Here is a 25,459-nt window from a genome sequence, read left to right on the forward strand (position 1 = left end):
TTTTGATGTGCCTTTTAATAAACTTGTAAGCATTGCAACTGATGGAGCTGCGACAATGCTGGGTTAAAAAAAAAAAAAAAAATTGGTCTTATTGGGCTTTTAAGAGATGATTTCAAATTTCACAATTCATACCGATTCACTGCATAATTCACCAAGAGCATCTCATTGTAAAATATTTAAAATACCCTGATGTTATGAAAACAATGTTACACTTTGTAAAACCAATGCAAAAAAATCATCGACAATTCAAAAATTTCCTTGAAGAATTAAAGGACGAAGAACTTCCAAATGACAATAATTTCTTTTCCATTGTTAGATGGTTATCTAGCTAAAACGTATTAAATTGATTTGTAGATTTGTTTGATTTGATAACTGCATTTCTAAAAGAAAAGGAAATACCTTATTCAGAATTAGACGATGACGAGTGGTTACAAGACTTAATGTTTTTGATTGATGTCATGAAACATTTGCAAACACTGAATTTACAATTGCAGGGAAAAGATAAAATAATATCTGATCTCTCATAGTGTATATTTACTTTTCAAACTAAATTACAGCTTTTTCAAAAGTGCATTAAAAATAAAACATTTTATCATTTTCCTCGACTAAAAAAATTTTTTACAATATTATACAAGAAAAACTCGACGAGTATATAAAAAAGCTAGAAGAAATATTGACGGAATTCCAAAATAGATTTCAAGACGTGAAATATTTTTAATTGTCACTTGATTTTTTTCTGAATCCATTTGTAATTAACATAATTCAAGGTGAGTTTTTTATTTCCAATATAATTCTGACCCAAAAAGCATATGGAAAATTAGAATCAATAGAGATGCAAGGAGATCAAGCTCTACAATTAAAATATAAGTCAATGCCGATTACTGAATTTTAAAAATTTGTACCAAAATCGAAGTATCCTGAATTAAAAAAGGCTGCTTGTCAAATTATTTCAATACTCGGAACAACATACTTGTGTGAATCAATTTATTCCACTTTAAAATTTGTGAAATCCAAACACTGATCACTATTAACTAACCAGCATCTCAAAGAATTACTAAGAAGTATTGTTACCAATTATTTACCAAATTTAAAGAATTATCAAGAGAAGTAAAATAAATGTGTTTAATTTTTAATATTTAATTTCGATACACACATTTTGTACTTCTATTTATATGGTTTCAATAAATATAATTTCAATAAAAAAATTGTAATACTTTTTTTGCATACCATTTAAATATGTATTTAATTGCGGCTCACGAAAAATTTCAAATTTTGAAATATGGCTCGGACTACTAAGGAGCTTGGCCACCCCTGATATAGGTATATACTATATATGTGAGACTGGAAAATGTCTTTATTTAGAAACATATTGCGGAGGGCAATTAATTATTTTATAGCTTTTTCTGTCAGTTATATATATATGTGTGTGTATGTCATCTTATCCTCCTGCATTGTGGATAACTTTCATCCAGAGCTAAAATTTAAACTAAGAAATCAGGTCTTTAAGTATTGCTGATACTATGCAAGTACCTTTTTTCTTACTTTGCTTTGCTTCTCACCGACATACATCTCTTAACTCTCCTGTTTATCACCCTTTGCCAAAAAGATGTAAGCTGTATATGATTGTGGGGTGTGCCCATAATGCATATAATAGAGCACCCATAATAATGATATGTAAACCTGAATAAAACTGTACATTAATCAGCATCACCACTGCTAAATTTTTCCCTTCTCTCTTTTGTCATCTGATTATCTACACTATCCTCAAGTCATCTCGAGAAAATTATCATATACACAAGGTGAATTTTAACAAGTGGGCAAAACTTAAGGGGGTGATAGAAGGCAGCCTATATGAGTAATATTCTTCATAGAATGTATGGTCGGAATGCAAGCCGTGAGAAGTTAAAGGGTAGTTTTCCACTGTCAAATTTAAAGAATTAACACAAGAATGAGAGGAGATACTTCAGAAAACATTTTATTACTAACAGAAATTGCTCAAAAGACTTTCCACCAGCTGTAATGCAGGCTTTACAGCTGCGGGATAGGGATTGATGCCATTTGCGAAGTCACCAGGCATTTCCCGAATATCAATTGCATTCCTGGCAGCAACTAGAGCCAAATCGGTTTCAGTGGGGCACTCATAAATTAGGCTTTTCATATATCCCCACAGGAAAAAGTCCACACACGAGAGATCTAGTGATCTTGATGGCCAAGCTATTTAACTGCCTCAACCAATCTATCGCCCTGGGAACTTTGCATCTAAAGTGTTCTGCACATCTAAGCTGACACATGCAGACATACCATTGTGCTCAAACCACATTCTCGACCTGATGGGTGTTAGAATTGGACACAGCAGCTCCAGCAACACCTCTCGTAGAAATGTATGATACAATTCGCCATCCAGACAGTGTGGTAGGAGGTATGGGCCAGCCAAATGGTCTTGGAGGATCCCCGCCCAAGGAGAACAACTGCTGGAATGAATGAGGATGTGTGGTGTGTGGCATGCAGGTTCGTAGATGCCCATGTGTGTAAGTTGTGGGTATTAAAAACACTCTCACAGGTTAAAGTTCACTTGTCCGTAAACAGAACTTGTGCACTGAAATCTGGCTGTTCTGCATTCTGATGGAGTTACCAACATGCAAAATCGACACATAATGCACTGGTTCTGTGTACAATAGAGGTGTATTCTTTTCTCCTGCAGCACACAGGAAACCATCATTTGCGATAAATTTACAGCATGGGAAACTACTTGCATGCTACATCCCAGTTGATCTTTCAGCCTACACACAATGTCTTCTTCAAATTGTGGTGTCCTGACTCTCCTTTCATGTCATGTGCCTTGCTTGGCTGTGGCGAAGGATCCCATTTCACTCAGCTGCTGACGCAAATGCTCGAATGTTTTCCTTTTTGGAATGTATCTCATCGAAAACCGGTCGTCTCTATGCCTAACTTACATTCCCATCCACCACACCATACACGAAGTGCATATCAGCCATTTCGTGGTTCGTATAACCAGTCATCCTCTCAGCAATCCGCAGTAGAAAATGCCGCTGAGTGCAGACTCTTTTATACCATTTACAATGCCACATAGCGGCTCGCCATTTAAGTACCAACCATACATTCTATGATGATTATTGCTTGTATAGCTGTCTTCTTTCACCCCCTAAAGTTTTGCTTACTTGTTCAGATTCACCCTGCATATATATGCAAAATATAAAAAATATGATGGCTTTGCTCCATGCGAACAGGCAACCTCTAATTAACTTTCCGCAATTTCAGGATCTTCCCCTTAGACCAGTACTTTCGAGAACATTCTGGCATGTTATGTAACCACTACTATAAATGTAGATTTCGCACCATTTTTAATCAGTCTGCTTCATACTACCACTGCTACAAGACTGCCCTTCTCTGTCCATTACTCTTTTTTTTGTTAGAATAGTTGTGATATCAAAATCCTAAATTTAACCTTATTTTAATTTAAACCATTATTGGATATCTAATTTAGAGAATTTCATCTAAAAGAATAATGGTCTCCTGTTTGAATTGAATAAAAATATGGATCTATTAAATTTTAATTCTTCTGTGTAATCATTTCTGATGTATCCCACTCCGTCAAACAGCGCAGACTCGGATGCCAAAGGTTTGATCTTTCTTTGTTGTCATTGAATATCGCCTTGCACTCCCAGCCATAATGACTTGCAAGCTGATCCCCCTTCTGTGTTCCCGGAAATATTACACACACATACACATGTATATAGAGAGAGATAGTTAGATAGATAGATTTTGATACTTGCACTTGATTTACATATGCTCTCAGAATTTAAATGATATTGTAGATTAGTTTGCAGCAATAATTAATCATTTATTTGTAATTCAATTCCATTTAAATTTGCTTTTTACGAATAGAGAATGTTTGTTAAATATATATATGTGTGTGTGTGTGTTTGTGTGTATAGAGTCTGTATGGATTGAAGGGATTAAGTCTATGGGGCTTCTTGATTTAGAAAGACATTTTAATGGATCAAAACACATACAACAATACAAGAAAACTAATCGAAAATTGCTGATGTCTTACGTGTAGCTTTTGAGTTTTAATTCCTGCTGCCAGTTCTAAAAAAGCATTCTTAGTAACTCTAAATATAATTAAACTATATTATTCTTGTTTATTACGAAGCCGATTATTTAATTTTTGTCTATCCTCAGTTACTGTATATAATCTACATGTATATAGTATGAATCTAGAGTGTGCCATTCAAAAATTGCTACTGTTATGGGGGCCGGATTCTGAAATATATGAATGTATGCACATATGTACATATGTATGAGTATATATGTGTATATGTATACGCACACATACATTCGTAATTTTTGTTAAAGGTTTGTTTAATGTTTTTATGTTGGGAAATATGTATTTTTGGTTATTTATTCCTCTCTGTTTGTGTATTTTTGGTTATTTGTTCATCTCATTGCGTTAAGACAGCGGCGAATTTTTTCTAATTGTAGTTTTAACTTCCTGATTTTGTTTAAGTGAAAATAGATCGATGTGTACATGGACAAAGTAGTGTGCAATGCCTAGTTTGTGCAATTCTCTGATGTTTTTTTTTTTTTTTTTTTTAAATTAAAATAGGTCGATGTGTATTTGGACACTGGGTTTTCATTAAGTCATTGACTTCTTGTTTTGGTTTTGTGTAGCAGGTCCTGGCGCTGATCTTGGCGTCAAAAAAGAAATGCTTCACCAAGGGGTGCCATAGAGTAAATTTTAACCATTAAGATTTTTAATGGAATGTAATTTATATTTGTCATGCGACTGACATTGCAGTGTTACATTTTAATTGCATCATCCTGTATGCATACAAGCAGTTTTGTTACAATTTAATATTTTAAAATCAGGTGTTGGTATGTTAGCTTTTAAATATTTCTGGAAAACATAATTTAAAGATCAAATTTTGTTTTATAACATTGTCTCTGCAACTACAAATATTTTTCACAGTAATTTTATATTTGAATAGTAATTGTGTGTGTAAGAATATCTCCCAGCTTTTCTGATAAGCGGCACTTGTATAATGAAATTCTTGAATAAGAAAGATTATTCACATTGCCTACATCTGTTTGTTCAAATTTCTAATTGTAAACATGATTTTAATGCTTATTCTGTATTTTATTTATTTTTAATATCTTACATGGGATTGAGATCTACATTTACTTTAATGAAACTTTAATTTTGTAGGTATTTAGCAGTAACAAAAGAAAATAAACTTTTTATTTACCAAGTACCTGGTTGCAGCATGAAGCAATTCAACGCATTCACCTTAGAAAAAGTGTATCATTTTTCATATGATAAAACAATGTGCATTGATTGGACATCAGATTCAAGGTAAAAGCTATTTTCATTTATTAAGATATAAGTGTGATTGCATAATTCATATAATTCTTTCACATCATGTATCTCTTCCACATCACAAATCTTTCCAAAAGTACATTGTAATGCACACAGTATTCCTTTATTAGTTATAAACTGAATTTTGATACTAAGCATAAATATTTGTTTTATATTTCTAGAAGACTGCAGTTCCAATTTAAGTTTGTGCAAGTTAATAGTTAAATCTTGTAAGCTCTCTAAATCTCGTTAATTGTGAGTCTTACATGCTCAAAATGTTATTAAACAAAGAGACATTAACAAACAATATTAAACAAAGTAGAGAGAGAAAGCACTCTTAAGCTTCATTTTAATATTTGCTAAAGAGAATTTTTATCTATGATTTAAAATTTTAGAAAGTAAAAATTCATCAGAAATACTTTTCAGAACAGTGTTAAACGTTTATAAAGAAAAATTATGCATCAGTTTTCTTTAAAAAGACATAAAACCGTCATTATATTTTATCCAAAGGTTTAATTTTGCTTTATTTTAAATGCAATGGATATGCATGTGTTCTACATAATAAATTTTCTTATTTAATTTAAAAAAAGTAATCTTTTATATTTTCAAAAGAATGAGGGCATGCTGGGTGTTTAAATTTACAGTGTAACAAATTTGTTTTTTATATGTCTCCCAGTGATCTACGTGATTACCCTGGAATATTTTCAAAGCAAAATTAAGAAAACTGTTCATGAGAAATTTTTCATAATCTATCCTGTCATGAATTTTTTATTTAAAGTGTGAAATGTTCTTTTTCAAAAAATGAAACATCATGAACAGCACAAAATAAATTCATGAGAAATGATTTCAAAGTGCAATAATTCCATCATAATATGAAATACCGGGGAAAAGTACAGTACAGTTTATTTATTCACAAATAATCATCTCAAATGTCTAATTTATGTACTCTCTATGTATGTAATTTATGTACTATTAAATATAGGATAGTAAATTAAACTGGTTATTTTAATAATTTTTCATAATAAATTTTTTATGGGCCCTTCAGTAGCAGAATGGTAAAGTGACTAAACACTGGTAGGTTGCTCGGGTTCAAATCACATTGAAGAGGTTGGATTCATGGGTGTTTTCATGGTTTCCACAGTGTCTAAGTTGGATACAAGCCAGCTTCCCTTAGAAAGTCCTGTGTGAAGGCATTCCTTCCCTTATGCAGTTAGCTGTCATGTGCTTTAGCATAATTCATTAAACAAAACAAATAAAGACAATCAAATCCCAGAAAATGGGATTCCCTGATGAGAATCCCATTTTTTTCCTAATAATCTTTAATATTATTATATGTAAATATGAGCAATTTTCTCTTAAAGAGGTTTCCACGAAAGCATGCATTCTTTTAAGCAGATAGTGTTTGTATGATTTGCCGTAATCCACTCCTAATTCTTACACATTTAACAGTGTGTTGGAGTATACCTTATTACAGAGAAAAGAACATTCCTTTTTTAAAGAAATGTTTTTTAATTAATCAACTAATCTGCATTCCCTTTGTCTCTTGAACAATATATCAGTTTCACTAAATCAAAACTGCTACATCACACGATACAGCTAAATGTCTGAAGTGTTGCCAGGCAATTTCATCAAAAGAGCCTTTGACAGAAAATTTTTACAAAGGAGTCGACTAACTATCTGACTGACCTTCATATATTGTAAAGTTCTTTTAGGACAGAATAGGAGAATTTTAGAAATCCAATGCTTGAAAATTTGAAAGTATCTAATTTTTACTGATTGGGTAAAAACAATACTGCAAATGCAGCTGTAAAATCAAACTAGTTATTGCTTGGGAATACTGAAATTTTAGAAACCATGTGAACATGAAAAAAGGTTTTGGAAAAGTTTGATGCTGAACTCCTAAAAAATGTAGGTGAGTATTCAGTATGCACGTGAATTCAAATTTCAGTCACAAACCAAAAAACATTTTTTAATCCTTCTTTGGGTCGTCTTCATTATTATGATCTGGATAATTTTGTAATGCAATATCTTTAATGTATTACTTATTTAAATTACATTCAATTTTTTAGCTGGAGGATTTATTTTATATTTGTCTGATGATATTCCTATTTTCCAGAGTAATTGCTGTTGGAAGTGCAGACATGACAACAAAAATATATGCTTTTGCAAAGCTAAAAAATTTATCTGTATACACATTAGGTAGCCATACAGATGTTCTTGTAGGATGTTTTTTTGAAGAAAATTCTTTAAATGTATCCTTTCAAATATTGGTTTTTGGATACCTTGTTCCCCGTCCCCCTTTTTTATGAACTTTATTATTATATCATATGACAGATTTATTCAATTTCATGACATTATTTGTTCTTATTTCTACATGGTCATACTTCGTAAGACATCTTGGAGCTTTTATATGTTTATAAATTAAACAAATCTTATTCATTTATTTTGAAACTTACTTGAAATTGACTGGATTAGCAAATTTTATCGTGGGATTTCCGTTTTTTTATTTAAATAATGAAATTTAAATGAATTTCCATAAAAAATATTTATACCATATAATGAAATGTGAACAGAAGTTTTAGTGATTCAAGCTTGAATAGAAGGAAGGCCTTTGTGATCATCTTGAAAGTAGTGAAGCAAGACTGTATTTTATTCTGTGCATTTTACATTGCTTTTAATGCATCAGCTTGTTATGACCACCAAGTATGATGTAGTCTTATAGTGGTGAAATGCATCTCATTTTCAAGAAATTAAATTCCAAACCCTTTCAGTGGTAATGCAACACAATATAAAACTTATATTCTTTCTATTTAATTAAAATATAATATACCTTGCAGACAGTATTAAGCAGCAATATTTTCGACTTATTAAGTGAACGTATTGTAAGGCATGTAATGTGCTGCGTCATTATATTGCTTTATTGTAACTTTATTATTATTATTATATGTTTGCTGTAACTTTATTATATTGCTTTATTCCAACTTTATTATTGTTATATGTTTATTGTATTTAATTATATTGCTTAAATTATAACTTTAACTGATAGACCTTTATACTGACCAGATATGTTTGCTGCATTTTAGTAACTTTAACCTCTGCATTCCGTAATATTTCTGTTTAACCCATTTCGCTGATTCAGTACTACAATTTCCAGTGATGTACCAGTATGTAATTAAGAACCTATTAAAACACTCCACACACTGACCATTAGCTAACAGATAACATAGTTTGATATTAAACTGATCAACATTTTATATCTATTGTGGAATGAACAGTTATGGCATAATACTTTTTCCTCCCCTTGACTGAGGACGGGCCTTTCCCTCATTGCAATATAGAAAGCTATACCAGTAAAGAATGGTGATTAATCTTCAGCTGGACAGCAATTTGACAAGCTTCCTGTGGTAATTTTGATTACCTCTAAAAATTTAATCAAACTGTCAAATTTCAGCATCAGAACATAAAAAATATTTATGCTAACCAAAAAAAAAAGTGCCTGTTTATAAAATTTCATATAAGACCTATTTTACTAACTAATAAAATTGCTTGGTAATAGTCCACTGATTTTGAGATATGTAGTGTGTTTACCATCAGACTAGTAGTAAAACTGTTGAATCCTGGTAGTTCAACCTGGGTTCAAATCCCAATCAATGGGCTGGTTGCATAAAAGTTCTTGTGGTATACCCCTTATATAATATGAAGAAAAGTCAGCTTCCCATAAAAAGTTTGCAGCATTGTTTCTTTAAACAGATAGTTCTTAAGTACTTTGTTATAAGTTAAATAGTCCAGTTAGATATGTGGTCCTGCCAGATACAAAAATTACTAGCCTAAAGGGGCAGTTTGTCCGGAAGGGCTATTAATTTCATTTTGGCATTTTTCTTTGGCTCACTAGAAATGGTGTTTCACTTTTAAAATAGTTGCCACCAAATATTACAGCCTTGCATTATATTTAAAGACATTAAATAATGAAGAATCTGCATGAATGTATGTATGTTTCTTGCACTGGGAAAAACAACAGTATCTAGAAACATCTAATTTTGAATAATGTAGGCCTCCACTTGAATATGAGCTTCTAGAAGCCCAAATTTGGAATTTGTTTTATTATCTATTTCATATTTTGCAAAACATTAACAAATTTTTGATTAACAAACTCAACAATTTGGAAGTGAGCAATGGACGGAGGGAAAAAAAAAAACATTTTTATCTCCAGTATACAAGACTGTATATTGAAAATCTAAATCTATGCTCTTTTTAAATCATTATGTGATTTTGCTGTTGAATTGAATTTTAGGGTTTAAGTGTGAAGAACATGATATTTAATAAATAAAGGTAACACTCAAAATGTTAAAAAACGCTTTGGGCATAATATAAATTCTGAAAGCTTTCAGATTTTTTTTTTTTTTTTTTTCATTTGCAGTGTTATCAGCACAAGAGATTTATTATTAATGCTTATTTAAATTTTTCATTAGTTATGTATGAATGTCAAATAAGTTAAAATTTATGAATTTTTAAATTATAAGGAGAATAAACAAGTTATGTAAAGTTCATAGATTTTAGTCAGTGAAGTATTATAATGTGGCAAGATATTGTGGAAAGTTTGTTGTTATCCTTAATTGTCTTAAGATATATACTGTTAGCAAGAATGGACAAGTTTGTGCATGGGAATGCAGCTTTGATCTGGGCAGTTTAATATCTGCATCTGAAGATCTAAACAAAAAGGAGCAAAATAATGATGAGGAAGATGAAATAATATGTGAAGAAGAAGGTAAGCTGTATCATATGCTTTGTAAACATGTATATTTCTATGTTAGATGAAATGCAATTCCTTCTTTACTGAATATATCTTATATTTTATAGAGAAAAATGTGACAAAGGGAAAAACAGATAAAAAATTTTTCTATAAAAGAATAGGAAGGTTTGTATATTAAAAAACAGTTTGCATTTAATGTTCTTCATTTTCTCTATTATTGTTTTAATGTATCTCTGTGAATGTTTTAAGTTAGATTATTTAGGTTTTTAAAATAATTGAAATACTTGTATATTAAATATAATTTACATTTTAATTTTTTTTTTTTTCAAATGTAATTTATTTTCCTATTTTGATGATTTTTTTAAGTTAGGTTATTTAGTTGAATATTTAGGTTAGGTTATTTATGTCCTCTGTCCAGCTTTTCATTATATGTCAGTATTTTTACATTTTTTTGATTTATTGATTTCCAAGTTAAATCTTCTTTTGTCTTTAATATCCACTTTAAAATAAAGTGAGTAGCATTTCAGTGAATGGTGTAAACCTGTTTTTGCTGATATCAAGTTTTGATTCATGAAATAAAACCCATGCTGTTTGTGCTGTGTTGATTAATGCTTCTTGTTGTTTTTAAATCAGTTAATTTGTAACTAATTTACAAACTGTTACTGTGATATTTTAATTATGTTTTTATTTTAGGCATTTCATAAAAGATCAGGTTTCTAAAGAAGGTTATGTTGCTCTTTCATCTGCAGCATTTAACAGGAAAGGTCATTTGCTAGTTGTAGGATTTTCTAATGGTTCATTTTTGCTTTATGAAATGCCAGAGTGCTATCAGATTCATTCTCTTTCGTGAGTATCTGCTACGTACTGTGTGTTATATTTTAATTTATGAAAAAGTTATTAAATCTTTCAACTGTTTTCAACAATAAATTGAAATATATCAATGATTGTTAACAAGCTAGATTTTGCAAATTATTTATATGACAGTTTTTTGTAATATATATTGTAAATTATTATCTTATTTACTAAAACAGGAGTTTTTGCTTTTGAACTAGGGAGATTACTGATTTGTCTTTTAAAATAATTTTACTTTTTGAATTTCAAATGAATATTGAACAAAAGCTTGTTATGAGCTATTTATTTGGCTTTTTTGAAGGAGGGGCGGGTCCTGACATATCAGTTTATTTTTTAAAATGGCTCTCAATGTTTCAATTTTTTTTTAAAGAAAATATATATGAGAAATCTAAAAAGCTGTTTAATTGTGAGTCATATGAACATTTCTATCAATACTGGCATTGAAAATTTGAGAAAAGTTAAGTTTAGAAATTAACTAAGTTATATAGTTATCACTGCCAGTCAGAATGGCATATGCATTTTTATCTAAGCCCTGTAATAATGAAAACAAAATGTTTGTTTTCGTCCCTATAGCAATATTATTTTTTTAATTTGTTTATTTATTTTCTTTTAAAAGGGAATTACTTTTACAGGCTTTCAAATCAAATGATAGCTAGTGTAGCATTCAACTATACAGGTGATTGGATAGCACTGGGCAGTGCGGGCATTGGACAGCTCGTTGTATGGGAATGGCAAAGTGAATCATTTGTAATGAAGCAGCAGGGACACTTCAATAATATGCAGTGTCTTTGTTATTCACCCGATGGAATGTTCATAGCTACTGGAGGGGAAGATGGGAAGGTGAGTTTTATAAATAGAAAATTTTATCAAATGATCTAAACATTCTTGCATTATTTTAAGGCATAAGTAACTGTAATTTAATGAATTATTTCTTCATATTTGATATCTACTAAGTTGTTGTAGATCTTTTTATCTTTGTAAATGTTTTCTGGCAATCGATAAATATTCAGCTAAATTCATATACAATTCTGGGTTGGGCACAAAGACAAATTGGAATTGTTTAGTAATTCAGGGTTGGAAATACCATCTTCATATGGTAGATGACATTGTTTAGCAACAAGAATGCTGCTGTGTTCATCATTTATGAACTGTGTGCAATATTACAAAATCGTTCAGTGAAGTGATCACAAGGTAGTTCAATATATTAATTTTTTAATATTAAATCAAAAGTTTGGTTTACAGTAACGTCATTGAAAGTAATGTGAATCTTATAACATGCATCTCTGTAGCTACTTTTGCAATCTGAGACACATCATGAATTTTTCAAAATGTGTATGATCAAGTGTATATTACAATTCATATTTGCAGTTTTGAATTTCTTTCTGCAATCTTAATGCAGTTTCAAAATGTCTTTGAGTAATTAAAAGCGTTTTATTCTCTTATGTATTGCTGTTTCATTTCCCGTCCATTTTGTTCATTAACACATGAACAAGATGTTTACAATTCTGTTTTGCTGTGTGATTGTGATTTGTTTTTTGTGTGATATGCCTTTCACAAAAGTTTCTACACATTATAGTTGAATTATCATGTGTAATTTTGTTTAGTTGTTGCAGTAAATTGGAATAATCTTCCCAAATGTATAGCTTTGTTAATGCTGTGATTATGTAACAAACAAAACTGGAAAAATCCCTCTGAGATTCAAAAACTTTTTTTTTTTTTACATAATGCAAAATTTTGTGCAAAAAAAGTAAAACTACACATGGAGAGAGAAAAGTACGTTAACAACAAATTTTGGTTGTCATGTAGTATGCAATATACTGCTTTTAGTTAGTTCTTAAATTGATGCCACTAAAATTCATTGTAGTTTTAATCATTTCTTTTTTCTGCCATTTTATGGTACATTTAATAAATTAAAAAGCATGGTACCATATAAGAAATAAATAACTAACTAGAAATGGTGGATCACCTACTGCATGATTATTGAACTGTTAATATTTATTAGACCATGAATTTAATCAAACTTTAGAATTTTGCAGATAATTTAGCTTCATTTAAATTAGTGTTTCACAATAAAATTGACCAAATTTGCTCAAAGTAAGTATTCATGTCAGTTTTCTTTGATATGTTATTTTCAGTGCTATGTTTATTTTCAATAATACTGAAATCTGCTTTCTAAAAGGCAATTGAATGAACCAGAGTGATGTATTAGGTACTTGCTTGTTTTCTTTGTGTTAGGGATTGTATTCTGTTGGTTAAAAAATATTTACAATTCCAAATTTCAGTTTTAGTACTTCAAAACTGTTTTTATATTATACACTGCATTGCATATGAATTTTGTTTGCGTATCTTTTTTTCTGTTTTTGTGTAGATTTTGATTTTAATGCATTTAAAATAATAACAATTCTAAAGTAAACGAACATGCCATAATTGCTTTATAAGAATTCTGTTCTGAATTTTTTTGCGGACATTGAATATTATAGTTGGCTAATATTTTTAATATTGTGCACATGCTAATAAATATTTTTTTTTATTTTACATTAATTAATTATTTAGGTCAAAATATGGGATACCTCTTCTGGTTTTTGTTTTGTTACATTTACTGAGCATACCAGTGCTATCACAGGTGTAGCATTTTCTCCAAATGGTAAAGTTGTTCTGTCAGCATCACTTGATGGGACAGTAAGAGCATTTGATTTATTCAGGTATGATTTTTTTTTTCCCTTGCTATTTTAGTACCAGCTTTTTTTTTTTTAGTTTTGGAGTTAATATATATGTTACCGTGAAAGACCAAAATTGGAGAATGTCAACATTCACCAAATACGTCGTTGAAAGATCGAATATTGCATTACATTCTTGTACATTCGGACCCTCACTGGTGTATGTCGACAATCACAGATATGCTCTGGTGCAGCTCGAAAAGAGAGGAGTATATGTACACACTGTCATTTCAAAAGGAAGTGTTCCACAAATAAATGCACTTGTAAAAGCAAGGACTTCTTGTGCAATTCAAAGTGTCTTAATGGTTTAAGTTGTTGCAATAAATAAGATTTGAATCCCATAATTTAGTAAGTTTTTAACTTCTATTTTTTCCTTTCTCATTTTGAATGTACTGTGGGTTTTAAGTTCTTATTTTAAGTCAAGTGTGTTTTTTCGTGACTGAATTATGGAGAAGAAAATATAATATTCTTATATGTTCAACATTCACCATTAGTATGAATTTGGTGAATGTACAATCCATTGGTGAATGTTGACGTTTACCAGTGTAAGTCAGAAATAAGAGTATTTGGGAAATATTTCGGACATGCACCAAGCGACTATGTGAATATTGACATTCACCAGTGAAAGTCAACATTCTTCAGATTTCGCCGATTCACCGTAACATATATATTTAATTGATTTGTTAGGTTTTTTTTTTTTTTTTTTTTTAATAATGAAAATTGTCAGTGAAATGTTCTAAGCATTTCTTTAGAATGGGGTGTTATATAATAAAGCATGTTTAAAAATGAACCACAAAATGCATATCACAGTCTTACCAGAAACTTCTGTTGTATGACGCCTTACAGTTCTGAATGCATCTTTTGAAAATATAACTTAAGTTATTTTTTTAAAAGCAGCTCACAAGTGATGATTCTACACTGAGGTAATATATAATTTTAGAAAAGTTGTTAAATGTGTTGTAATTTTTTTTCAGTTACCTGTGTTATTTAAAATATATAATAGGCATGTAAATTGCTAATTAGTTTATTTATTAAATTTTTTAAATCAAACAGCTACTGGTGTAATTTGAGAGACAAATTAAAAATTATATTCTTGCTTGCTCACATGCCCTTCCACATGTTCATGTAATGTAATATAATGTGAAATCTTGAAAATTTGGAAAAGCATTTCCTTTTGGAACATCAAAAGCTGTTTAAAAGTTAAATTTTTCCTCTCAATACAAAATTATCATTTGGTAGCATTATATCATTGGATGCAGAGGTAAAATTTAAATTACACCATACTTCACTGCTTGTTCTTATCTGAAATTCTTTTCTTTAATTTCTTTTACTCAAATTGTATCATAGCAGGTTTATCATATATCTCCACAGCAAAATGCAAACAAAAATGCCAACCAGCCATATAAATGTGAATAAAGAAAAACTGTATTTATTAAAGAATCCATGATGAATATTACTGCTATATATTACATTACAAAGAAGTGCAACATTTTTAATGAATGAATGTTTGAAATATATTAGGTGATAAATATGGAAGTGTTTTTCAATCAACAAGTGTTGCTAAAGTCAATGATATATTGATGATTTTGTTTGATAACCTTTTGCCATTTTTCAGTGATCTTCATAATTGCTTGTTTGCTGAAGGACCTCTCTTTGTTAACAAGAAATTAAATAAGGTGCTGATTTACAGCTTGATCTGAATTGAGCATATTAGGAGTTTTGAAGATATTGAAACAGGCAGAAATCTGAAGGGTGTGGAACATAGCCTATCTAAGCTCTAGTAATTTTTGATAGCTGATGAAACTGATGTGTGATCTTTCATTGTCATAATATAATACAACTTCTTTACACTTAATGAGCTCTATACATGTCTGGGTGATGGATTCATTCAAAGTGTCCAGTTCCCAAGTGTGCACAATTGACCTGACTTGTTTTCATGGATTAACCTTTATTTGATTGTCATCTACTTCAGGGGCCCACCAGCGGCCGAGCAGTAAAGTCACTGAACACTGGTAGTTCGGTCCGAGGTTCGAATCCCGCGAACGGGCTGGATGCATGGGTGTTTTCGTGGTTTTCCCCATGTGTAACGTGTATACGAGCCAGTTTCCCTTAGAAAGTCCTCCACGAAGGCATCCCTTCCCTTAGGCAGATAGCCCTAGTGTGTTTTGCCTTAATTAAATACACACCAACACCATCTACTTCAGTTTGGTTTCCTGACCTAGGAGTGTCATTAAGATCAAAATCGCCAGCATGGAATTCCATGAACCATCATTGGTTCTCACATTCCTGTACATCATTGTCACTGCAATCTTTAATTTTCACAGGCTTGACATTAAAGCAATAAAACATGTCAGAAATGGATTGTTTGGTCTTCTTTCTTCAGTTTATAAAATCTCCAAAAACTTAGGTTTTTTTTTTAAAGAATGAACCTAGAACTATATGTTGTTAAACGAGATTGTGATAATCTAGATGCAAATTATTTTGGTATTTACAAAAATGAACATGATATGTTGCAAAAATGTGACATGTCTTTTCTGTCAAACCAGGACTTTAATGATGCCGTATAAAAACTATGGCATTAATTCTTATACAAATTTCATTTTTTACTCACTTTCTAGATACAGAAATTTCCGAACATTTACTACTCCTAAACCAACTCAGTTCTCTTGTCTTACCGTCGATCCTAGTGGAGAAATAATATGTGCTGGTTCTGAAGAAAGTTTTGAAATATACGTATGGGCTGTACCTACTGGACGTCTTCTTTCTGTAAGTTCTAGTTCCTTTATCTGGTTCTCTGAAATAAATGCAGGAATGAATTGATATAGAATGTTAATGTTAATAACTAGGATAGTAAAACTTTGTTGTTTTACTAAGGGTATTATAATAACCCATTGTTACTTTTTCAGTAAGTCTGCTTTATTTTCTTTTTTAAAATTTTCTTCTAGGTACTAGCTGGCCATGAAGCACCAGTAAGCAGTGTTTGCTTCAGCCCTGTTGATCTTGTTATTTCTTCTGCATCCTGGGACAAAACTGTAAGGTTCTGGAATGTACATGAAAGCAAAAGCAGCCGGGAAACTATAACTTTGACATCTGATGGTACAAAATATAATTACATATTCCCCATAATACAGTGTTCAAAGAAACTTTTTAAATGTAGAGATTTTAAGTTAAAAAATCAACTGCATTTTCCCTGCTCCTTTTTGTTCCCCTTTATTTTATTTATTTATTTTAATGTGTGTGCACACTATTAGTTCCACTAAAATAGAAAGTATTTTATGAATTTCCTACTTTCTGTTGTTTCAAGTATATCTGGTTATAGTTTGAAATTAAAAAATTTGCATTTATTACTTGTTTTTATAAGGTGTAAGTTTTTAAAATAGTTTCTACTACAGTAGAAGACCAAAAGACTGACAACACCTGGAAGCCTATTACATGTCATCATTGAATAGAGGTAGCTTTGGTAATTTTAAGGGACAAGTTTCCTTACTTAAACAAGCAGTCTTCCATACTCTACCAATTATCTCTTTTGTAACTATTGTTAATTAATTATTTTGCTGAAAGTCATTACATTTGTACTATATGTGCAGATTAACCCTGTTGTTTTATCAAACAAGGATACAGTAATTCCAATTTTGGCAGTCTTCTGTTAAAAAGGCCACAACCAACATATGTGTCAGAGCATCAAAGAAAGCAGCCTTATCCCATGAAGCACATCAGACATGGCAGCACAATATATTTTAATCCAGACATTTTGCATGTAATGCAAGATATTGACAAGGAGCTAAGGTAAAATGTGTGACTAATTGATTAAAAATATGCAATATGCCAGGAAAATTATTCTTTTCTTGAAAGAAAGAAAAATTATCCATGTAAAGGAATTGTTCATAGGAAGGCTTTGTTTAAATAATCATTATTGTAGCTTCACCATCAGCACATCCTGAATGTATCACTAGTGTTGTCATCACTCTTTCAGGCTGCATTGATATTTGATGATGACTGCTGCACCCATATAAAAAAATGTATCGTAATTTTTAACTTCATTCTCTTCTTTTTCATTAGCTCAACAACTCAGGGTGGGCACTGTCCTTCTTTGGGCATCTCTGCTTTTGGCAACTGTTTTCCAGTTTTTGACCTTTAGAATGTTTAGGTCTTTTTTCTCCCCCCTACCAACACTTATCAAAAAAAAAAAAAAAAAAAGAAAGAAAGAAAGAAAGAAAAGAATCAGAATATCAAAAGGCATGCTGACTTAGAAAGTAATGTCTTTAAGTAGAAGAGAATTCAAACTAAAGTCTTAAAACAGCTTACTTTGAATGTATGTTTGAAAATATATAAAAGATAATTTGTATAAATTATAAACCTATGTGTTTAATATATATTTCTATTTAAAAAGTTGACAAAAATTCTATGCTTTTTTGTGCTTTGTTGAATATGTTTTTCCTTTTAAGTTTAAATTAATAATTTTTTTATTTTTTACTAGAAATTTAAACTAAATAAAAAGTAACATTATAAATAAAAAAATTCTATGTTACTTCAACCTACTAAGTGGTGTAGATTTTTGGGTCTGCATTTATTTAAAAAATGAAAAACGTGAAGTTGTTTATGTCAGTAATTTAAACTTTGTAATTCTCTTTCCTCCCAAAAAAGCATTTGCAATATTGCCTTAACTTAGTTCTAAGCATTCAAGTTACTGTTAAATTAATTGCAAATAGTTTTTCAGCTTCCTAATGTAACCGCCCCTGAAGTGTATTTGAATGCCTTATATACTGACATACTTGAGTATTAATTTAACTTTTTCTTTTTGATAGTGTAGGAGTGGCTGAGTTAGATTTTATGAAGGGATTGTATTTCTAGTAGCAGATAACATTTTGTGATGTATTCTTACAAAAAATGCATAAAATTTTTTTCTCTTCCTTACTAAATGTTGGTTGGGAAAGCATTAATTTGTTAAAATTTTGATACTAGTTATACTACATTGTTATTATTATTTATAAATGGTTTACTTCAGAGTTAAATGTAGACTACCTGAATGTATAAAATTATCAGAGTGAGAACAGGAGTTTTCGAAAGCCCAGAACATAAGCCACTTCAAAATCTGATAGATTTTTTTTAGGAGAATGTAAGTAAAGAAATAGGATAATTAATAAACACCTTAAAAGCTGGCAAAACAGATAACTTATGAATTTAACTTAGTGCATGCAGTTCCATCAGTTTTCTGCAGAACATAAACCACTTCAATTTTTTTTTTTTTTTTAAGGAAAACTTAAGTAATATAATAGGATAGTTAATAAACAGCTTAAAAGCTGGCAAGACATCAAAACAGATAACTTATGAATTTAACTTAGTACATGTAGTTCTATTAGTTTTCTAAGTTAAGTTTAAGATTCAGTCGCAACAGATGTATGCCTTTTGTAATATACATTATGCAATTTAATTTTATCAGCTGATTAACTGACAGCATCAGTACTATCTGTCATTGGGGTGCCAGTTGTCAAATTTTGTAGCTTTTTATTGTCACATTAAGAATACCTGTGCAATGACTTTGTTGGCTAGCAGGCTAGGTGGACATCTGTTGAGGAATTTCCTGTCTTCTATTTTCAGTTCCTTAGGTGGAAGAATTGGCAGTTACAGAAATGAACACTTAAGTTAACCACAAATACTGTTTTAGTGGTCCTGATATGAGATAAAATGTGCAAAATGGAGAAATAGCAACAGTGTGGCACTGGCTGCCACCAACTAGATTTCTATCTTATCAAATTCATGTTTTAATGAATGCATGAAAGACACTTTTTTTTTCCCAATATCAAATTAAATTGGCAGTTTTATGTCCCCTGTGTAATCTGAAATGAATCTGTTTTGTAATTGTAATATTTTTTTTTTTATTTATACTTATATAATAAAACAGTTAAGCTTTTCTGAAGCCTTCTGTGTCATTAAGGTTGCTACCATTTATCCATATTCACATCAGTATTTATGACTGGTGCTAAATGTACCCCATTAATAGAAAAGTACCTAATCATCATACTACTGTCCGGTCTTTATCAGCTGGAAACTTTATAAAGTTTTTCAAATGTTACGTCTTCTGATCAGATGAGTAAGCATGTTTGCTTTGTAGCTTACAGTTGCTACAGTTGTCTGACTACTTTGTAGCTTACAGTTGCTACAGTTGTCTGAACTTATAGCTACAGTTGTCTGACTGGAAAGAAAATAAATGCTTAGTGAACTGAGACATAAGACTTTTATCATCAAAGGAAATAAAGCTATATCTTTAAATTTTGCTAATAAAATTTCGTAAAAATAAATAAGGGTTTTTGATACCATAGAGTAGACTTTTCTAAGTGAAAAAATTTAATCTGTACAAAAAAAAAAAAAAAAAATTGAGCTGCTTTCTATTATAAAACAACATTCACTGAACTATTTTCTAGTGGAGAAATATGTGCAGTAATTTAATACTTGCAAAAGGAAAACATTTTTGTTACCAGCTTATTTCACTAAAATTGTTTTAAGTATAAGAAATATATATTTGAAAATAAGTTATTTCAGTAAACAAAGAATCAGATAAAATGACATACATTAGAAGTTTTTCTTTAATAATATTTATTTTGAAAACAATACTACCATAAGAGAATAAAACAATGCATTTAACTGTGACCTATAGACAGCATTAGCACATATATCTTTTTTATAGAAAATTATGTATTTGGTGCATGTTCCATGTAAATATAAAGATTCAAAATATAATACACTATTTTAGTTTTATTTCAGAACTTTAAGGCATGAAAACTTGTCATGTTTAAATTTCTTATCTAGGTTTTGCTTTTTTTTTTTTTTTTTTTTTTTTTTTTAATATTGTGTTTTTTGATATACTTGATGTATTTTTCTATATTTCAAATATTTTATAGCTTTGGCTGTTGTATATAGACCAGATGGAGCAGAAATAGCAGTTGCAACGTTAGATGGTCAAATATCATTCTTCAGTGCACATACTTCTGAACAGACTGGCAGTATAGAAGGGCGAAATGATCTCTACGTTGGTCGTCGTGAGACAGACAGGATTACAGCAAAAAAGCTGTTAAAATCACAGTAAGCAATAAAGTTTTTTTTTGCATATTTTTTAGATAAAACTTGTGGCGAATATTGAAAGCTGATTTTATTTATGAGATATATTAGTGACTTATCAGTATTTTGGCAAAAATTCTGTTTCTTCTTAAAGCTTTGCATAATGTGTGTAAATATTGTATGTATAATTTTTGCAACTAAAAAAAAAATTTTTTTTTTACAGAGCATTTACAACACTATGCTACATTGCTGATGGTGAATGCATTTTGGCTGCTGGTCGTTCAAAATTTATTTGCATCTATAATGTAAAAGATAAGATACTTATGAAAAAGTTTGAAATTACATGCAACCTCTCTTTTGATGCTGTGGAGGTTAGTTTTTTAATATGGATCATTATTTTTCATCCTTTTTCCCCTTAAATGTAATATTTAAATATTGGAATGACACTGATGTTTTTCTGAAGGATTTTATAAACAGAAGAAGAATGACGAATTTTGGTAATAAAGCCCTTATTGAGAAAAGAGTTGATGAAGAAGCAATTACAGTTGCTGTTCCTGGGAGCAAAAAACTTGATAAAAGTTCAAGATCTGTCAAACCAGAGATAAGTGTATCAGCAATTCAATTTTCTCCTACAGGTACTTTACCTTTTTTAGTAATTACTTTGGCCATTTTTTTCTAATTGCTATAAAAGTTGAAATACTGCTGAGTTTGTTCTGGGTATCAGGCCAAATATAAAATTTTGTATTAAATTGAAACCAAAAATGAAATACTTTTTATTAAATAATGTAAAACATATACATTTATATATATATATATATATATATTAATTTAATTAAACTTAGGAGATAATATAATCAATTAATCAATACTGTTTAGGAAATAAATTATTATATATATATATATATATATATATGTAAGATATGACAAAATTAACATTCTAGATTTGGTGCTCTCTCCCTAAATTCATCTGTTCTCCCAAATTCAAGATTTTTCTATGTAACGATATTAACCAATTGTAGCTTGTCTCTAAAATCGCGCCCACTCTGGTATAAATACCTCTGGCGAGCTAATTACATCATTATTCTGTTAGCTTCTACCTTGCTAATAACTCCTTACCTCGCTTCTCTAAAATGCCTGCATCAGAAACCAATGTACCTAGCAATTTATCATATTTCATTATGATTGGGTAAATATCTATGGAGATGATTTTATGTGTGTGGAAATAAAGAATGGAAATTCTTCAAGTTCATGTTTTGTTATCTTCATTTGTAAGCCTTCACCATAAGCCACAATGTCTGCAAGCTGATTCCTCTTCTATGCTTCAAAAATATTACATATATATATTTAAAGCTGTAGATTATTACAAAATATTATATTTAAAAAATTTTGGCACATTCTTTAAGAGCTTATGGTTTAATTTATAACAACACACACAGAAGTTTTATGCTTTAAAAGGGACATAGATCTGTAGTATAAATGCATTCATATTCATATGTGAAACGAACATGGTTCAAAATCATGGTCTGTCTGTCTTGGTACTACATCAAGTGGAGGGTACTTAATAGAAACTGGAACATCAGAATTAACTAATTTAGGAGAAGTAAAAGCTGCAAGCAATTAATATAAATTTTGAAAATGTACCTTAATTTGGCAATTGTAATTCTAGTACCTGTTCATTTGCAGTCTAGTCTGAATTAATTTTAAGGCTAAGAAATATTGGTGAAAGTGTAATGTATATGTTTGGAGTGAATAAGTTTTGAGGTGGTCAATGCTAGCTAGAGAAGTTTCACACTAAAGGAGCTTGCAAACTAACTCCTTGAATCGAGAATTTTTTTTTTTTTTCAAACTTTGAGTAAAACCTGCAAAACAGTCATGATGAGCATATTAAGACTTCCTAATTCATAGTCGTGTAATTGTTCATAAAGCGGAACTGGTTGGGTTGTAGCATTGCAGTCTGTTTTATTAAGGATTGTGAATATGGAATATATGGAACACTGTTAACATCCACTCAACCAATTTTTAGAGATAAAAAGTTTGATTTTCTATATCCAGTCCAGTAAGAAATACGCATTACCTTGTAGAGACATTAGGATTTTTTGGGAGTGAGAGAGATGAAAAATTAACAACCGCCTTCGCCAGGAATCGAACCATGGACCTCTGGAATACCGGCCCAGCGTGCTACTGTTACACCATGAAGGCACACTAGGGAAGTGGGAGAAATACCTTATATACTCCCCTTTTTAAAGGGCGACTAGGGTTTTAGTCGCCAAATCCTGGGTTTGGACAATCATCATCCACGACCCTTTTAGTTCGAGCGCCACTGTAGAGACATTAGGATTTTTTGGAAGCCAGAGAGATGAAAAATTAACAGCCGCCTTCGCCGAGAATTAAACTACGGACCTCTGGAATACCGGCCCAGCATGCTACTGTTACACCATGAAGGCACGCTAGCGAAGTAGGAGAAATACCTTATAACCTCACAAAAATTTGTAAAAATAACAATTTAACATCTATTAAAAGGAATGAATAATAACTCTTAATTTAAAAAAATTACATTAAAAGTTTTTTGCAGTTATTAGTGAATGTGTACATGTTTTTGTACGTTTTTTATGTACGTAATTTAATTTTGTACATAATTATGTTTTTTATGTACATAATATAATAATAATAACATATGGTTTGTATGTTTTTTATATATACATAAATATTCGTAATTCTCAAATTATTCATTATTTTTCCGTTTAGAAAGAATTTTATAATACATATGTTTATGCAAATTTTTCCCCCGTGTCCATTTTAAAGAACACGTTCCTTTATTCTTTTGTCCTTGTTATTACATTGTATAGCCATTTGTTTAATTTGTAATCTGTTCATTAAATATTTACATCTAATGACCCTCTGTTATTTTGCTAACCTACACAGGTAGAGCTTGGGCAGCTACAACCACAGAAGGTCTTCTTGTATATTCTCTGGACAACAATCTTGTGTTTGATCCCTTTGATTTAGACATAGATAACACACCTCAGAATATTAGGAAAACATTAACAAATAGTGATTATTCTCGTGCGATTATGATGGCTTTGAGGTTAAATGAAACTAAAGTTACTATGGAAGTTGTTGAGTCTATAAAACCAGATGCTAGTAAGTATGAAATTAATTCATCATTCCTCCTGAGTATTACTACTTAAAAGACACCATCTTGCTTCTTGTTTTTCCTAAAATATAACCTGACTTCATCCGACTTGTAGAAATTTAAGACATAATTTCTTTCTTGTGAAACATGTCAGGACAGGCATTTTATTGAATTTATTTGAATTATAATTTAACCCTTTGCGGCGCACCATACGTTAACATCGGAACTTCAACAAAAAAAAAAGTTGTATGCAGTCTATTTAGGCCTAAAGGAGTATACAGATAAAATTTTGTAAAAATTGCACTTACCCTTTTAATTCTGTGGGTGTTCCATGAGGTGGAACACTGCGCCGCCAGAGCTTTTAAAAGTGCGACTAAGCGATCATTGCAGTGAAGCACGAAAATGAGAAGCGTTTGTATGAGAATGAAAAAACTCTGTATTGTGGCTGTATACATGGTTTCCTGGATATACACAATATTCTTGAATATATACGGATAAATGAGATAAATATCTATATACACAAGTCCTATATACAAAAATATTTACAAATTTTCCTATTTCTTAGCTTCGTGAAATTGTTCAAAGCAAGTCACACCTTTTTGATGGAAGCACAAACCAACTTTGCAGGTTTTGCACATAAAACTTGTTTTGTGCAGTTTCTGCTTCATGCTATTGTTTACGCATACCCTTCACCGGCATGTGTTCAACACTACAGTAGCGTTTTTTTCCCGGAAACCTTTACTTTGTGCCTGGGAGTATCTTCAGGTCTTGAAAGAAGTCACCTCTTCAAAGTTATCTCTGACGCTGTCATGGCACAGAGGGAACACAGCAAATTTAAATGGAAATCTTTGGGCTGTAATCCGAGGGTAATTCATTAAACACATTTAGCGCTTCGGAAAGAGTTAGATCTCTCCATGCCATTTATGGAAAATTAATAGTAAAAAATTAACTATGATTGATATTAACAATAAAGAAAAATAAGCCTATAATATATACATACACGAAAAATATTTACACAATTTTTCAAAATAAACGGGAATGAGACTAAAAAGCGACAGTAAAAAATTCGTGCAGGTCTAAGTAAAAATGGTTCAAGCTACTAATGAAATTCCTGCCTAAAACCTACTCCCAAAAAATTCGAGATGCCAATATTAGGGCTTTCATAACACAAAACACACCTCACCCCTCAATACTGCTTTGTTTGAATTCATTCTCCCCAAAAAAACAACAGATGTTCTCTCCTAAGCACAGATGTTCTGGTTCGTAACAGCATGAGATCGCTAAAGGCGCAGTGTTCCCGCTAATGGAACACCCGGTTTTATTCAGTGATTCTGCGTATGGTTTTTGTATGAAAGATTTAAAAAAATATAGAACAAATAATTTGGAGTACAGCCAGCAAAATTATGCCTAATTTTTTTTTTTTTTTTTTCCAAATAAAATTTTTTATATCATTAAAAAAATGGAGAAAATTACTTGAAAAAAGTGGATTTTAATAACACATAATAAATGAAAATTCTGTGTCTCCTTGTGATATGCTGCTATCCACTGTTTAAAAAGAAAAGTTCAAAGTATAT

At 30.7% G+C, this 25,459-nt stretch overlaps 1 protein-coding gene across 4 annotated transcripts in view; it reads left to right on the plus strand.

The window, feature by feature from the left end:
• Nucleotides 1-25,459, plus strand: part of LOC118180666 (periodic tryptophan protein 2 homolog) — a 46,924-nt gene that overhangs the window by 15,566 nt on the left and 5,899 nt on the right. For 3 of the 4 annotated variants that reach the window (XM_035349731.2, XM_085818259.1, XM_035349732.2), the window contains 13 exons: nt 5,228-5,374; nt 7,494-7,629; nt 10,001-10,142; nt 10,235-10,292; nt 10,821-10,973; nt 11,612-11,819; nt 13,533-13,681; nt 16,315-16,462; nt 16,642-16,792; nt 20,596-20,776; nt 20,976-21,123; nt 21,216-21,387; nt 23,675-23,893. In XM_035349731.2, coding sequence (XP_035205622.1) covers nt 5,228-5,374; nt 7,494-7,629; nt 10,001-10,142; nt 10,235-10,292; nt 10,821-10,973; nt 11,612-11,819; nt 13,533-13,681; nt 16,315-16,462; nt 16,642-16,792; nt 20,596-20,776; nt 20,976-21,123; nt 21,216-21,387; nt 23,675-23,893 — 2,012 coding nt within the window. The remainder of the gene's footprint in view (nt 1-5,227; nt 5,375-7,493; nt 7,630-10,000; nt 10,143-10,234; nt 10,293-10,820; nt 10,974-11,611; nt 11,820-13,532; nt 13,682-16,314; nt 16,463-16,641; nt 16,793-20,595; nt 20,777-20,975; nt 21,124-21,215; nt 21,388-23,674; nt 23,894-25,459) is intronic. The other variant, XM_085818258.1, reaches the window with a different exon arrangement.

This window comes from Stegodyphus dumicola, chromosome 6, assembly GCF_044657685.1.
Source record: "Stegodyphus dumicola isolate Sdum_Otavi_A_Nest chromosome 6, ASM4465768v1".
NCBI lineage: Eukaryota > Metazoa > Arthropoda > Arachnida > Araneae > Eresidae > Stegodyphus > Stegodyphus dumicola.